At 40.5% G+C, this 17250-nt stretch overlaps 1 protein-coding gene across 1 annotated transcript; it reads right to left on the reverse strand.

The window, feature by feature from the left end:
* Positions 1 to 3023: 3023 nt before the first annotated feature.
* On the reverse strand, positions 3024 to 5240 carry tpbgl (trophoblast glycoprotein like). The gene has a single exon (XM_067608292.1). It carries the CDS (start codon positions 4962 to 4964, stop codon positions 3891 to 3893), a length of 1074 nt encoding a protein of 357 aa, XP_067464393.1. The 5' UTR covers positions 4965 to 5240; the 3' UTR covers positions 3024 to 3890.
* Positions 5241 to 17250: the final 12010 nt, after the last annotated feature.

Raw genomic sequence — 17250 nt, forward strand, 5'->3', positions numbered from 1 at the left:
CAATCAGTGGTTGATGGGCTGTGAGACATCAGACACTTTATAAAAACATTTTGAACATGCTCCTATGGAGAAAAGATATAGGCCATTTGAAAAGTGGCCTGAAGTGTAGCTGCTCAGACATGATTGAATTCTCTGATAGGAGCAACTGATCAACAGTAAAGATAATATTTTCACCTTCATTCCAGACATCTCTCCCAGTTTGTAGTTGGGCTTTGGCCTCCCAGACGTTCATATAAAGAGCAAGACGATGAGTCATCGCTTTGCATAAGGCAAGGACATTTGGTGCCTGGACTAAAGAACACTAATGAATCTTTTTCTCTACACCCCTTTTCTTTATCTTTCTTTTGCGGTTCTTTCCTTTCGCTGGGCTCAGCTTAAACCCTGTCCCTGCGTCCTTACAAAGTCACTCAACTGGATAAAGTCATTTACCTGGATGAAGAGGAGCGAGAGAGGGGAATAGACAGAGAGAGGGAGGGCGAGTGGGTGAGGGCATAGAGGAAGTCTTTGACAAATACAGTATTTGTGAGGAGAATTTAGTAGAACGGAAGAGGAACAAAGAAAAGGAGCAATGACAAGTGAAGTGTACGGAGAGTGCAGAGTTGAAGCCTGAATAGACAAATGAAGTCTTATCTTTCTGACCAAAAACAGAACATTGTGTTGTCCTACCTTTTTATTTATGTCCCAGAATTGTAAAAAAAAAAAAAAAAATGTAAAAAGAAAAATATCATGCAGGGGAAAGAGAGAGGAGAGGGCAGCAAAGACAGGTTGAAGTATTAAGAAACAAAGGAACTATAATTAAATATCAATTATATACAGTAGTGTCCATTTAATTGAACATAGGGTGCAAAATTGCTTAAGAGATTGTGTTTTTTTGACAATAAACTTGTTTTAGACAGAGGGGGAGACACCAGAGAATATTCTGGAAAGACTTGATCCCAAGCTGTGCAGGGGAGAGGTTATGGCTTCAAGTATCTGTGTGTTTTTAGTGTCTTTGAGGCTTGTATTTCCAGGTTTTAAGCACAGAACAGAAGCAAGAATCCCAGGACTCATGCTGAAATCAATCATAACAAGAGCATATAAGTTGAGATCCCTTTGTTTCATTCTCTCTGTCTGTACAAGATAAACATTATCAGCCATATGTCATGAGTTTTTCCCACTCCATTGAAAGATCTTTTTTTTTACAGCTGAAATCTTGACTTGTCATAAAAGCACAGGTGTTACCAATAACATTAACAATGGCTCTGTTTTTAGGTGTTCCAGTAAGATACAATGCACAATTTGAGGGCCTTGAAACCTGCACATATAAATTGAATGCAACCATGATTCATGTTATCAGTTACACCTATGCTCCTCTGGTATGACATGTTAAAATGTCGTGAAGAAGGTTGATGACAAAAAGTTGTGATTAACCCCAAACTCTTAAGATTTAGGGTTAGGGTTAGCACAGTATGTGCCGCATTATAGACACTTTGTAGGAAGTTGCATATCAACATTGGACTTTTTAAATAAAGCGTATAGACATGCATATACAGCACACACATACACACACACACACACACACACACACACACACACACACACACACACACACACAGTCATGTTTCCATCACTTCAGAGGACATTACATTGACTTACATTAATTTTCTGGAGACCCTACCTTACCTTACCTTAACTTACAACGTTACCTTAAGTTTAACCTGCAATTCAATTATATACATTTATGCTTCAGTTCTTGTTTTCAGTTTCATGGATGTCTTTGTGTGTATATCTTAAAACTCAAACTAAAAACACTCCTGGAAATGTATGGAGCTGTCGACAAAAATTATGTCAAAATGAGTTAATGTAACATACATTTTTCCTCGAAGACTGCTGTCCCAATGATTAGGTTGATCTCTACAGCCTCCATATACAACATGACAGTGCATGGTACACTGTCATGTCGCCTGACATAACGAGTGACAGTGTGTCACATTTTCATGTCATTGTCATGTGAAGGTGGCTCCTAGACTGCTGACATAGTGAAATACTCACAATGCAGACTGTTACATGAAACAGAAATGCTTATTTTTAGCGAGTTTTTCTTTCAAAAGTATTCCTTTATTTTTAGTTATTTATTTATTTAATATGTCTTTGCAGCTGAAAGTGTCCAGTGCTAATCATCCTCATGGGCTTTTTCAAGCCACTGTACATCAACACTAAATGATTAATTGTTTGCCTCTGTCTAGTGTATTACTGTAATCATGTTTATTATGATCCACAGGAGAGTGAAAGCAGGTGGGAATGACACTGATTCTGGATCATTTTGTCATGAACAAATGAACAATTTCTTGTTTATGAAACGAATTATTGTCAACAAAAAGCCCTGATGGTGTTGTTTTGAATTTTTTTTGCCTAACTTGCATCAGTTGAGCTCTGCTACTACAAATTTACACATGACTTACATTAACACATACACACTACTGTTTCTAGCTTTTTTCTCAGCTTTTTGTGTTCGACCTTGGTTCCAAAATTACTGTGATCGTAATGCAGACCTTTAGTTAAGACGGTTGATGAGCTACGGGCCATAGATACTGACTTCACAGGTCGTTCGTCATTCTCCGCGGTTTATTAGTCACGCTGCTGAGGAGATTAACACTGCCATGCCTTTCTGTCGTATCTCCCCATGCAGACCTCTGCCAGCCTTCACCCTTTGGTGCTTTAGAAAGAAGCAGACGAGACAGTCTCGACCTTTTCTGATGAATTCAGCGGGTGGTGACAATATGACCTTTTACTGTAGTCCAGAGTTATGAGTTACACTTTCTAAAATTTTCACAGGGAGCAGATGCACTCACTCACATCTGCTTCTTGTGATTGTGTTAAAATTTACAATAACAACAAAAATTGAGAATAAATATACAACAAGGAAACATTTTCACTGTTTCTGGCTCGCACACTGCTGCGTGAAGTCAACATTTCTTGACAGCGATGATAAAATGTGCTGATGTAAAGAACACTGCTTACTCACCATTTTTATTTGACCTTTTATTAATGTTTTGGTTGGTTTGTCTATGCCTACAACAATCACATGCATGGTTAGATTCTGTCTCTTCCTCTGCTGCCCTTTACTGATAAACTGACCTGGTGTGAAATGATACAAGTGTGTGTGTCTTATTTTTTTTTTTTCAGAGATCAAAGGCTGTTCACAAAGACAGGGTTGATAACGTGTCCCATGGGGTTGATGATGAAATGTGACAGTTTACTTCAGCATCCCCTGCTCGCACGAACATGGCACTCCAACCAACATGTCAGCTTCTTTGCCTTGTCTTACCTCCCCCAGCCTCCCTCCCAAACACTGCTCTCTCTCAGTATGGATTCCCTCGGTAAATTATAAGCAGAAATACTCCCTGCTGGGAAAACTGAATGTAGACTATTAAACAGTTTGAAAAGGCTGCAGTTTTCAGTAGTTACATTGATTCATTGTTTCCTTTCAGCTCTTTTTAAAATAGGAAATTATATACCTTTACAGTATATTTGTCACTTGATTAATAAGCTAATAAAGTAATACTAGGTTAGTCTGACAAGCTGCTGTAGACGGTGTCCACATGATGCGTGAAAAGCATTCCTCTCTTGAGGAGATATATATTTACAACATATACAATACTGCTTAGAAGTTGCAATATTCACCTGGCATGATGAACACTTATTAGTCTTTTATAGTCATTTAACTGGCTTTGGCTGTGTGCATATCTCAGTGTGAGAGGAATACCACTTCAGTTCCTGAAAATGATGAAACTGGTTTTAAAAACTATTTACTGATGTTGATATGAGGGCACTGACTCAGTCTTCTCCAGCTCACCATCCTCCCCTGTCCTCTCATTCACTACACAGCACCGGCCTGATGTTTCAGGAACTTAAACAGCCACGTTAGCCAGTCTCGGGTCTGAGTCCTGCTCGTAGCGGTAATGGTAGACCTCCATCTGGTCTCGGCACGCCTCTCTGATGTTGTTGAGCCACCGTTTGATGCCTCCCCGGTTCAGATAAAGCACCATGAGGAACACCACCCCGATCAGAGCCAGCACTATACCGAGGAACACGTACGAAACAGCCTCAAGGTTCTCGTTCATACAATCCATGTCCTCTCCTCTGAGTTTCTCCACAGGAATCCCTCTCTTGGCCTCCGGCTCGCTGCACAGGAGACGCCCTGCATCCGGACACTGGGATGAGTTCTTCAACCAGTAGTAAAACGCCACCAGTTCACAATTGCACCGAAACGGGTTTAAAGACAAGTAGACGCGTAAGCGCCTTTGCTGGTACAAACTGGTTACGTTTTCCCCTGTGATGCTCTCTATGGAGTTATTTATCAGCACTAACGCGTGGAGATTATATATATCTAATCTCATCAGGGGCATGGACTTCAAATTGTTTCCCGCCAACTCCAGTCTGTGGAGGTTGCGTAAACTTTGTGTGCCGAGCGCATTTGAAAGCTGCGCCGTGGCCTCAGGCAAAATAGAGTGATTTAGGTAAAGAGAGCGCAGGTCTAGTAACCCGTGGAAAGCCCTGGCTGAGATAGACTCCAATCGATTGTGGCTCAGATCCAGCAAATGCAAACGGGGGAGTCCCAGGAAGGCGTAAGGTTCAATAACCTGTATCCCGTTATAAGACAGCGAGAGAGTCGTCATTTCCAATTCCGTGTCGTTGCTCATGAACGCACCTCGCTGTAAAGTTGAAATGTTTCTCCCCTTGAGTATCAAGGTGGACGTCCACTCCGGTATGTCTCCCGGTACCTCGGTGTCCTCCCCATCACTGCAGGTTACTGTCCCCGAGTCTCTGGCACAAATGCAGGACGACGGACAAGCATCATCCGTCCTGACAGGCGAAAACAACAAACACACCACCGCTGCGTAATACAAACACCACTGATTCCAAATAACAAAAAGACACTTTGAATTGTCGGCACTGTAAAATATCCACATCTTCTCCCTCATTTCAGTCTCAAAGCAGGTGTGTACCGATGCGTCTCGCAAAGAAGGTGACCTACTGCAATCCTTTCAGGCATGTAAATTCGAAATCAGTTCGGCATCGGATACTACTTTGAACCATCAGAATAGAAAATATGCTCTATCCACTATCATGTCGGTGGTCCGTATATCTGTCTTGAGAATAGATGAGTTTTCTTTGGGATATTTACGCATCGGAAAGGTGGACAAAAGCCGAGTGTGGCTGCGTGCAAAGCTGCTGATCCGCGCTCCCTTGGTGGTATTTTTGACGCCTGTCACTGAGAGAGAGAGAGAGAGAGAGAGAGAGAGAGAGAGAGAGAGAGAGAGAGAGAGAGAGAGAGAGAGAGAGAGAGAGAGAGAGAGAGAGAGATGCGCGCTGCAGTACAAGAACTCCAAATTTATAGTCGGCAGGGAGTCATTAACTATGGATACATTGACACAGGAAAGTTATTGAGAGTGAAATAGTTTTTACTGTTCTCGTGCTGTTGGGTTGCCTGAAGAAATCGTCTCTTGAGTTATCGTGGCTTCACTCTGCCTTTGGAAAACCCTCAATACCAATGACTAATAAGCGATGCAGTAAAAAGTGTTCACTGTTGTGTGAAAAGTCAATTTTGAAACCCTGTCCCTCCCAGTTTTAACAACAAAGGAGCATCATTTAATAGATGGTTGTAGGATAATTTAACGCCCTGTTGTTCAGTTGCTCGTTTCCTTTCCAAATCATGTTTTCATTATTATAGCTTGGATTTGTCTTGTTTGCTGCAAATTAGCAGCTGTAATTACAGTGAAGCAGTGGAGCCTGTGAAATCAGGGTCAATGCTTTCCGATAGATCCCTTCTCTACTGAAAGAAAACTCGCTTTTGGAGAGTTGGTCACGCTCTCCACGTCTACAGTAAGGAGTTGGCAAACAAATCAATACGCTTGAATAAATAAGCCGCTTCTAACTCGGAGATTTGCATTGGCGTACGGTGCTGCTCCGCTGTGGGACTAGTCTGTCATTTTGTCTCTGTTCATTACTTTCTCAGAAACAAGGAGATGTAACAAAGGCGTTTTAAATGTGGGCTGGAAATAATGAGAGTGAAGTGAATAATACTCCAATTAAGCACTAAGCTGGCACAGTACACAGTAAAAGTTTAATGCATCTTTTGTCTTAAGTGACTTTATTTGGCCTACTCCTCCACCAACCCACATAATTCTAGAATGTAAACAATTAGGCTTATGAACAACACATACACTAAATTAGCCAAAAGGACTGAGAAGGTTCAGAACCATGGACAGCTCCGTTAGCTTCAGAGCTAACTGCGTTTCTTCTGTAGTTAGCCCTGAAGAAACCTGTTTAGTTTTGAGTCTTGAAAAAAAGATGAAGGAGGAAAGGAAAGAAGTAGAGATGAAAGAACGTAAACAGTTTTTTGAGTCCAACAACAAACACAACATGAGCTGAGGAAGAAAAATAAATGAAAGAAGGGGTCAAGGAAAGTCAGAGGCAGTAAAAGGTTGAGCACCATTGATAGCTCTAAATAGCGGTGCAATGCAGTTAGTGAGAAAGAAAGAAAGAAAGAAAGAAAGAAAGAAAGAAAGAAAGAAAGAAAGAAAGATTTAATTCCTCTAATGGAAGAAAGTCTGTTAAAGACACAGATTGAGAAACTCAGAACCATTGCACTACACTACTCTACAGGAAATACTTGATTAAAGAAATAATGAATGAAAGAAAGAAAGACAGACAGTATCTATTCCTTACTTTCATGTGCAGTCACATGCAGCCCCTTTTTAAACATATATATATATATAGATACGCATTGGATACAAAAATAACTTTCAGGATGACCTGTCCTTAACAAACCAAGTTCAAATCACCATTGAGGGTTTACTGAATTGAAGCAGCTGCAGAGTAACAGTAAACTGTGCTGACCGTCCTTACTGAAACCTAGTCACAGTTACAATGAACACAACAATGAGCTGCTCTTTTTTTCTTTCTATGCATGTGTGTGAGTGTGTTTACTGAGTGGGTGAAAGCAAACATCCAGACAAAGAGACCAGACCATGGTGTCTATCCTGATAAAGCGAACACAACATACATGAAAAGCAAAAGTTTACCTACAGTCTGCCATGTATTGAAGTGTCAGTTTTCTTCAGGTTCATAAGGAAGTTTTTGAATTATTCTTTAATATCATCCAGGTGAATACCTAATTGCTGTGTTCATGGAAATTTTACATTGCTATTCTTTATTTCAACAACTTAGACCCACAATACTGAAACAAGTCTTGCTATATTGAGCCTACATGCTAGTCTCACAGAGCCAGCTACACTACTTAGTTCAAAGTGTTCAGACACTCAAACATTACACCCATACTGCAGGGTTAGTTGAACATCCCAAAACCGTAGGCATTAATGTGCTCAAATAACAGTCTCCACTCCTCTAAGAAGGCTTTCCACAAGATTTTGGAAACTGCTGCGGGGATTTGCTCACACCCAGCCACAAGAGCATTAGTGAGGTCGGCTACTGATGATGGGTGATAAGACCTGGCTCGCAGCAGTGTTTCAGTTCATCCCAAAAGTGTTGGATGCTGTAGAGGTCAGGGCTTTGTGCAGGGCAGTGAAATTCTTGACAGGAGAGATCCTTCACCAAACTGTTGCCACAAAGGTGGAGGCACATTGTTGTCTAATTTTATTTTTGCTGCTTTGATGATTTATTACACGGATTAAGGCACTGGAGCACCTGAAGCTGATTGCAGTTCACTGTCATGCTCAAGAGCACTCCATCAGGAGGGTTTGGACAGAAAGTGCTGTGGTGTGGATATAAATATGGACACTGGGAGGAGGAGACAAAGAGAAGCTGAGGCCAAGAGACAACAACACAGGAAGAGATAAAGAGTGATGGAAAATGGGCTCGCTGCTGGTGTTCCTGATAAGCACAAAGGGCCATATTAACATCAGGTTGTTTTTGCCTATTAAGGCATATGGGATAGTATTTCTTCCTCCAAACACACAAGGACATCTGCTCAGTCCTCCTCTTCTCCGCTCAGAACCCCTGCGCCTGCTCTATCTACCGCTGCAGAGAGCTGATTTAGTGGCAGCTACTATTCATGGGCTGTTGCTGGGATATTGTTATGGTGCCCTCCTCGTGGCCTTCAACTTGACACTGAACCTCGTAATTGATTTACCCAAGGCTGCCCATCCCTATCTCCTCACTACAGTTTGTGTGTGTGTTTGCGTGTACACTTGTGGCTGAGTGACCAGTTGCCTGTAACCTTGGCAGGCGAGTTTTCCTCCTATCCTCAGGTGTGTCGTTACTTCTAACAGCTCTAGTGCACATGCTAAATTAGCAGAGGCTTATTGCGTTTGTGTGTGTGTGTGTGTGTGTGTACTGTTCAGTATGTATGCATGATTTGATTTGTACTGTGGGCACAATTATATATTCACTGCAAATCCTGGGTGCAATGCTCCTGCGTTCCGCTCTCAGATTTTTGGGTTCATCCCCTCCTTCATCCTTTCTGCGTCATTCGTCATTCATTAACCTTGTTTTACCAGCCAACCTGGTCTTTTCCATCATCCTCCCTGCAGCTGGCATACCACTGACACATGCAGTCATAATTAAACACGACCCAAGAAAAGGACACAAGCACCATGTAAAGACAGTGGAGGAAAAAAAATCCTGCAGAGCCTAAGGGAATTACAGTGCACAAAATATTTGGTCAGTGTAAGCTTACATCTCCCAACATGACTCAACACAATGTCTATGTACAGCAAACGCATTACCTGCACCCTGATGATCTCTCTGGCACTATTTCACACAGAGAGAAAACTATGAGAAGATGCAACACTTGACAATTCTGCAGCAGAGAAATTACGCTAAACCTTTATTGATAGGGCTCACATTTACGTATGTTGGCAAAGGGTGCTGGAGTGCACATTTACATTATTGCCATTTTCTCCTACAGTAGCTGGAGCTGTTTGAAATGAGCATAGCTGTGAGAGGAAAGTGAGATACGCTCTTGTCTATAGATATTTGCTCAAATCCATGCTGTGCTCAGAAAGCCATCCCAAAATCACAACCTTAAAATAACAGACTGGTCTTGTTACTGTGTCAAACTGCTTTCTCCTTGCCATAACTTGCTGTTTTACATCTTGACTGGATTCTGCCCTTCTTCTTGCCTTTGGCGGATTAGCAGCGTTCACTTAAGTTTTGCATGAAAAGAACTTAAAGATGAGGAGTGACCTTAATAAAAGTTAGAAAATTATTTTCTTAGTAAAAAAAAGTCTGTGAGCTAAGAAAGTGACTCTAGGATCTTTGTATGCATTGCTGTACAGGATCATTATTGGCTAGAAACACACATAAGCTTATACTGCTGCTGTCTGTTAAATGGGTGCCAGGGGAGATACTGTACACCAGCATGCTCATAGGTAACAACAGTTCCACCTAAAATCTTCCTTCATCTTTCTCCTTTCACTTTGTGTGTATGTGTGTGTGTGTGTGTGTTTGATAGTGTCCACTTAAAAAAAGGAAGTGGGGTGAGAAATTGAAGGACTCTGTAGCGACTGCTAATAATGCGGTTTACACACACACACACACACACAAACACACTATCTAACTCTTCAGAGAGGAGTGTGGGTGCAATGTGCTCGTAGGAAGGTGGAGATCATAGTTCATCTATCTCCCCTCCAGTCAAACTAGACCAGTAAAGATAGTAACACATCACCCACCTCACTCTTTCTATCTCTCCCTCTCCTTCCCTCCCAGCCCAAGAGCAGTCTGCACCTCTATCTGTCTGGTCCACTTGTCTCTCAATCTGTCCATCTGTCTATCCGCAGACCTGCTCCTTAAACAGTACTCCACCACCAGATTAATTATTCATTCATTTATTTTTATTTGATAGGGACAGATAATAGTGTACATAGACAAACTGAAAACAGCTATCCAAATCAAGTATCATAGTGTTTATAGCAGATGCTAATTTGCAACACCTGTACCTAAAAAGGCTTTTGTGAAAATAAGAGATTGAAACAGTGAGGTACGGAATAAGGGATGAAGTGAGAGGAAGAAGTGAAGAAGTGCAGCAGTTGGTTCAGTGGAGTCCAGTTAGATCCCTATGGGGATGAGGGTGTAAATGGATCTTGAGGAGCTGGTGTCACCTGTCTCAGGACCATTAATTAGTCATTTAGAGTTGTAATGGAGTGAGCTGCAGCCAGACAGACACAACCTGCCAAACAAAAGCCAAGTCACTCAGTCAGAGGAGATAGCTGTGGCTGCTGATCGCTCTGTGTGCCCAGTGTAGAAAACAATAGATGTTGTAACAGATCATAAACACATACTGTGATGACACAGATTCAGATGCACGTATTCTCTTCTGGAAAATCTATTGGATTCTGAAACACACAAAGGATCATATTTAGGATAATAATAATAATAATAATAGTACATTAATTTGTGTATAGAATTTTCAAAGCAAGGAGCAAAAAACAAAATATAAGATACTATAAAACATCAGCAGTAATTGACAATAATTTAGACACAGTATACATGAAAACAAACCAAAAAACAGGATAAAACAGAATATTAAAAATAAAGTAAATCTGGTGATAACGTGATATATAAGATAAATAAGGTCATAACTTTTTTCTAGGTAAACTAATTATATATTATCTTATATATATATTATGTGTAATATTTTAAGAATATAATGACATATATAATATTCCATTAACTATCTTACTTTCCCACCAAATATCCTGCATATAATGAAAAGTCAATATTCCATCTCAATTTTTCAGATGAAGGATGTTTTTGAATCTTTAAATCAGTGATGTACAAATTCATCATTACAGTTTTGATTGGGGATTATGTGCTTTAATGTCATGTATCACATTAACTAATCCAACGTCATCTTGATTTGGAGTCTGAATGTAATATGATCCAGTTCACTAAAGTGCTGAAGATCACATTCACACGGTTTCCTCTTTAAATAGATATGAGGCTCTTCACATTCATTACGTATATAGGTAATTCAGTATCAGTAGTGACAAGTTAATTGATTCAATTCCAACAGGGTCATTGGTTCATTGTCTCCCTCAACAAGTGTTTTTTTCATGTTTGAGATCTCTGTAAGTTAAAGAAGACTGATTTTGTTATGACCATGTAATATACTTGACCTGCCAAGAGGATATTTAGATTGATTTACAAAGTGTATAAGAGCCATCCAGGAGTACTTGTATTATATTGACTTTAAAGATTATAACAAAACCTTGGTCAAAAAGGTTTTTGTAGTTCCTCTGCTACCACTTTGTTTATTCATCCTGTCTACTTGACCACAAATTATACCCAATCAGGGGTGATAAGAGATGATGTACATAGAAACAGATACTAATGACTTCTTCTGTGTGTTTTTCACCCCCAAAAGTCTTTAAACATTTAGTATTACACAATAACGACTCCTCCAGTTGTCTGTTGGATTAGTTTATGTCTCCTCTCAGTCCATAAAGAACATTACGTTTCTAACGGTCATGTAACAAACAAATGATATGGATACTTGACTCGCAATGTGTCTGTTTAGATTGAATTACAAAACGGTTGATATCTGATGTTTGGGTGACCGCTATTTGTCCCTCTGGCTGTCATTGACCGATGATACCAAAGCCCTTATGGCACTTAAGGCATTCATACTGAAGGGTGAAATGTATCAGTGACACCTTGGAAAGTCAACCAGCTGCTCGAGTCAGGGCAACACCGCCTGTCTGCCGCCAGTCCTGTTAGAAGGGGTTAATCAGCCCCAGTGGTAGGTGATCCTGTTTCCGTTTCACTATACGGATGTTTTGGAAAAAAGGCATTTACTTCCATTTGTCTATTAGATAATTGCTCTATAAATACTGTATTGTCCTCACTTTTTTTGTTACAAAATGTGGTCAGTCCCTCGTTTGAGCTCAATAATATGGTCCCATATAATACAAGAGCAAAAATTAACTCTTTGTCACATGATATTTAGATACAGCAGAACAGCGCTGCTGCTCAACTTGCAACCACAAGGTGTCAGTAGTATGTCTGTCTTCTTTAAAGTGATACATTATTGCGATAAGCATTCAACAGATATTTGATCTAGATTATAGGCTAGGTTCAGGTCTGTCTTAAAATATCAGTCAGGTTAGGGTTAGGGTTAGATTACTTGCTGTAATCATTCCTCCTCTTCATACTGTGCTTACAATGTAGGTGATGGGGGACAAAATCTACAGTTCTCATTTTGAGCAAAAATGTATTTTAAAGTCAACTGAAGTTAACATGAGGCTTCAGCTGTCTGAGTTACTCGAATAAGTGGATATCTTCCACAGTTTAGAAGAAAGGTCATACTGTATGTGTACATGTGCATGCTGATTGTGGTCTAGCCATCCTGACACCACTCCCTCAGCATCTCCCAATAAACCTCTGTGCTGTCAGGCTGTCCTGAAGGCCAAAATAAGAGACGATATTTATGTTTGGCAGGGCAAGGCAATCAGAGACGTAGCACCCTCCATCCATCAGTAGCTAGACTACTCATCACTTCTACCCACAGACAGGGTGAACTTTGCAGGGCAAACCGCTGCTGTTCTGCTCTGCACCCCAGGCAGCAGGACACTGTGGAGATGGACGACCAGCGACCAGAGGCCAGTGCTCTCGCCTCTCATTTATTCAATAATTAATGTCTGTGTAGCTGCTGAGAGATGTGCCATGTGAGACTGGACTGCAGGACTGTGTGTGTTGAAAGATGGTCATTAACAAAAGTTAGTCAACTTACAAAGCTCATTAGGACTCATGCCATCTTTGTAGAAATTATTGTCACACCGAGGACAGACGCATTTGACTTTAAAAAACCTCAAGCAATCATATCACATGTGTGTGTAATCTGGTGTTGATATGTGAGCTATATAACAAGAGAGGTGGTAGGGGGACCACTTATCAACAGCAAGACCAGCAAGCATTATCCCTACCGAAATGTCCTTGAACAAGACACCGAATCTCTACCTGTTCTGCAGCTGATCCTTGGCTCTTCTTGAGAGGGGAGAAAGTGAAAAGAAAATTTCCCTAAGGAGAGTAATAAGGATCACATTACATTACAGGGAGGGATAACTGATGAATGAGAAGTGTGAGCAGTCATAGGGGTAAATGTCCTCATCATCCATCCACGTTACAGCGTAGTGCTGAAAATACTCCAATACCATTAAAGCTGAGAACAGAGGGGGGACATTTGCAAAGAAAAGGAGGCGTGGATAGATGGACAAAGAGGAGGAGGAGATTATCTTACATTTATTATAGTGGAGCAAATTAAAAAGGGGAGGTCATTATTTTTATCTGGAAAGTAGAGAGCGAGTGACAGAGACCTATTCTTAGCTTTTACCCCTATGGCTTGTGGACAAGATGGATCTACAGTTTAATGTGAGCCTGTTTTAGAACTCTGTTAAATTACTGCTTCATAAAATGCACACAAAAGAGAAGAAAACATCCTCTTATATTACCAGTTTGTCAGATGAATACACTTCTATGGCAGTTATGAAAAAAGAAATAACTGCAGACCTTTCATTCTTCAGTTAACATATTTAGAACCGCAGGCAGCAGAATGCTATGCTGACACCACAGAATATAAACTAAGTAAATAGATAAATTTCAGCAAGAGCGACTTTTCCTCAATATTTTTTATTTGCTTTTTGAGGTTCGAAGTATGTCACCTGGGTTATTGTTCCCTGGAGTGGGATGAATAATGCCAGCAATATTCCGCTTTCATATCTGGGAACATCATAACAAGAAAGCAGACACTATTTAGGGGACGGGATGAAGCATTCCTCTGTAGATTTTGTCAACAGCAACTCCTCTCATTGTGGAAGATAATGTGATAAGACTGACACTAAAATTATGCTAAATAAAAACTCCACTCATGTAAATACAAGCCTCGTCGAAGATTTAAATGACAAAAACCGGGTCAAACTTTACTTCTCAAACTCAAAAACAAAGGGGGGGAAAAAAAAGCTGGATTAATCAAACTCCAACCTTGCATGGTTTGAGCTGCTTAGTCATAGGCGTGTGACTGTGTTCCAGCAAGGTGAACAGACTGTTTTAGCAGAGTGATTGCCAGTGGGTCTGCCAGCCCAGCTGACCCTCACCTTGTCCAGTGGTGTACACACCTCTCATACACATGTGCCAAATTTAGTAAGCCTCACTGTCTGCAGCCGAAATTACACCAGCCCTCAAACACATAGATCGTGATTCTCATTCGTACAAGCCTTTTCTCTCTCTTTCCAATAATGATTTGGATGTTGGAACTATATTCTCCAAGTGCGAGTAAAAACTAATGAATGTTTCTATTTTTTGCTCTGAAATTTAGAACAAATTGTCGTCTGTTTTAAAATGCATCGTTGCATTTCACATTCAGTCTTGAGTGACTATGATTTACTGTCAGCCATTTCCATAATAGTTGGTAATAACCTTGCCAGTGTGAGAGAGTGATGAGGATTTTATTTTTACATGAGCACCAGCCACATTACCATAGTCTGCATCATGTATCAGATGTCCTCGGCTGTGGGGAGAGGGGCTGAAAGATAGAGCATCGGAAGAAACTGACTGAAGGAACAAATCCACTTAAAGGCAAGATGCAGACATTGGAGAGCTAGAGGGGGTCCGAGCTCTCAGAGTGAGGAGTGAGGGGTTCGTGTGCTGTAGGCAGCAAGAGGGATATATTGTCTAAAAAAGATGAGACCCTCCAAAGGGGTCAGCATGGGAGAATTCAAGGTGCAGGTTGATGGAAGAGTGGTGAAAGTACCAAAATGCAAAGAAATTAAATTACAAACCAAAAAACTAGAACAGCAACTCACAACTTTTAAAGCTGTAAAAACACGAGAAAGCATAAAGGTGAACAGGTTTGAGCATGACTGAATTGCTTGCCTTTTAGTTTTGGGCTGTCTTATTGGTTGTTTTTGAGCTTGACCTTTGTGTTTCTTGGACAAATGATCAAGGGGCAGTGTTTTTAAGTATTGGGAATTTGTTCATATTGGTCAGACAAATTGACATTTATGCCTGTAAAACTAAACTCCAAAGCAAAAAAAAAAAAGAGAAAAACTCAAAGAAAGTCAGCTAACATTTGGTATTCAGCAGTAAACACAAAGTACAGCTGAGGCTGCAGGAATGTCATTGGTATATAGTCATAGACAAATTAAAAATTTGACCTGATGATGGCACTAGATTAAAAGTTAAGAGCTTGCAAAGGTTATTATAATTCATCCAAATTTCACGACAATTAATCTAATAGTTGTTTAGGTATATCTGGACCAAAGGGGTGGATAGACCACCTGACCGACATTGCAATCCATAGAAACTCCACTAGCATGGCTAAAAAGCTATTGAAGTATCATGGAAAATGTGGAAACTGTCCTTTTTGGAGCTCGACCCATGTTGGAGACTAAAAATCAGGATATCTGCTGCATCAATTTTGACTCCAGTTTCTTTACTCTCAAATATTTAGCTGTTTTTAACAGTTTTAATAGTTTCAAATTGGTGTTAATGCAGCTTGGTTTGTTATCATACATTTTGTTGCATTTTACATAATTTACTTAATTTCTGTATAGATCAAGGTTTAGCTACTTGCTGTTTTCCAAATTGTGATAGAGACAGCTGGTGACTTTACTATTATTACTGCTGGTGCTAGCAAGTGTTTAAAATGTGCCAGTTGGTATTTTCTTTCATCTTTACCGTTCCAGCCACACCTTCTGACTGAAGGTCAGAGTTCATTGTTATGGTTACAGCTGTGTGTATAATTCATGTGGGGGTGGTTGTAATGATGATGACCAGCGGCTTACAGGAGACGAATTAAGTCAGGCTGACTCAGCTGTTAGTAACTCTGTCGGTCTGTGTTACAGATATTGACGCAGGACAAACGCAACAGCTTTTTGTTTGTGGTCTGGCCAATTTTGATTGCATTATGTATAGCAAGACATCTGATAAGCCCATGATCACAGCCTCTGTAAATGGCCTCAAATGGCACTGGACAGTTAAAAAAAAGGAAAAAGAAACCTGTGATGTGATACTGGAGCAACAGGGAGATGTCTGCAGACTCATTCATCTTGGCTGTGCTCTTTATCTCCAGCTTCTTTTTTTCCCTCAGTTTCTCATTTCTCTGTCCTGTTGACTGTAGCCCTCCCTTCTTCACAATATTTAGTTTACTGTTACTCCTTTTGAATCTGCATTCACATTTTCTACAGGGACTCCTGGCTGATATAGAAGTAGCTTAGTTTACAAAAATGAAGAACAAGCAAGCAAACAAACAGAAATAACTCCGAAAACAGAATGAGCAGCATGTGTTATTTTGGATCTCGAGCTGAGCAGACTTTGTCAGGGACGTGTGGAGTGTAAACACAAACACTTGGAACCTGAGCTGATTGATGATATACCTTTGTGGTAAAAATTCAAAGTTTGAGAAATGTGGGCCTTTTCATATCAGCAGTCTTTCATTAAGGTGTTTAGAGGGGATGTTACAGGATTTTCACGTTCAAATACTGTATCTCTCAGATCACATTACATTCTGCATTAGTGAACATCTCCTACTGTTTGCTGTAAGACTTTATGTCTGTGTAAGCAATGTTATCTCTGGCTCTATGCAGATTTTAAGCTGCATCAGTGACTCTCCCACTGTAGGAAGACTTTCCCTGACGTTTTCTTGATATACAGTAGCTCATTAGAGGACAAGATTTTATGGGTTCATGATTTTCTAAGGATCTGAGTGGTGGAGTGGAATTACTACTGTATATCAAGTTCATTTGAATTTAAGAATTCATTGTCAGTGTGTCTACAGACTGTACTTCAGTCACTGACTGTCTGTTAGATCACATACAGTATGTGTATGTACAGTAAAACAAAGTCCTGGAGTAACCTGTGATATTGCCATATTCTGTCACTCAAAGTTGACCTCAGTTTAATTCCATCACTGTGTCTTTTTGCCCCTGGACCTGCAGCAACCTTATCACTGCAATAATCAGTAAGAACCAGCCCCGTGATGCCTTTTGGGTTCACCGTTTTACGTCTCCTCAGCTCATTTCACCAGCTGCCTCTCAAAGTTTTTGCTGTGACCTTGACTTTCTGCGCGCATTCATGTCTGTTGGATTGGCTGCCCTACAGATACTGGTGATGTCTAACTAGCAGATGCCTCAGGGGTTCCAGCTGTGATCAAGATTTTATTGTCCCTGCTCAACAGGAGCCCACCCTCATCTCTGAAAACCCATGAACCTCCTCAGCAGAGTTTACAGTCATGTGGAACCCTTATCTTCTAGC

The sequence above is a fragment of the Thunnus thynnus genome, chromosome 13 (genome assembly GCF_963924715.1).
Source record: "Thunnus thynnus chromosome 13, fThuThy2.1, whole genome shotgun sequence".
Taxonomy (NCBI): domain Eukaryota; kingdom Metazoa; phylum Chordata; class Actinopteri; order Scombriformes; family Scombridae; genus Thunnus; species Thunnus thynnus.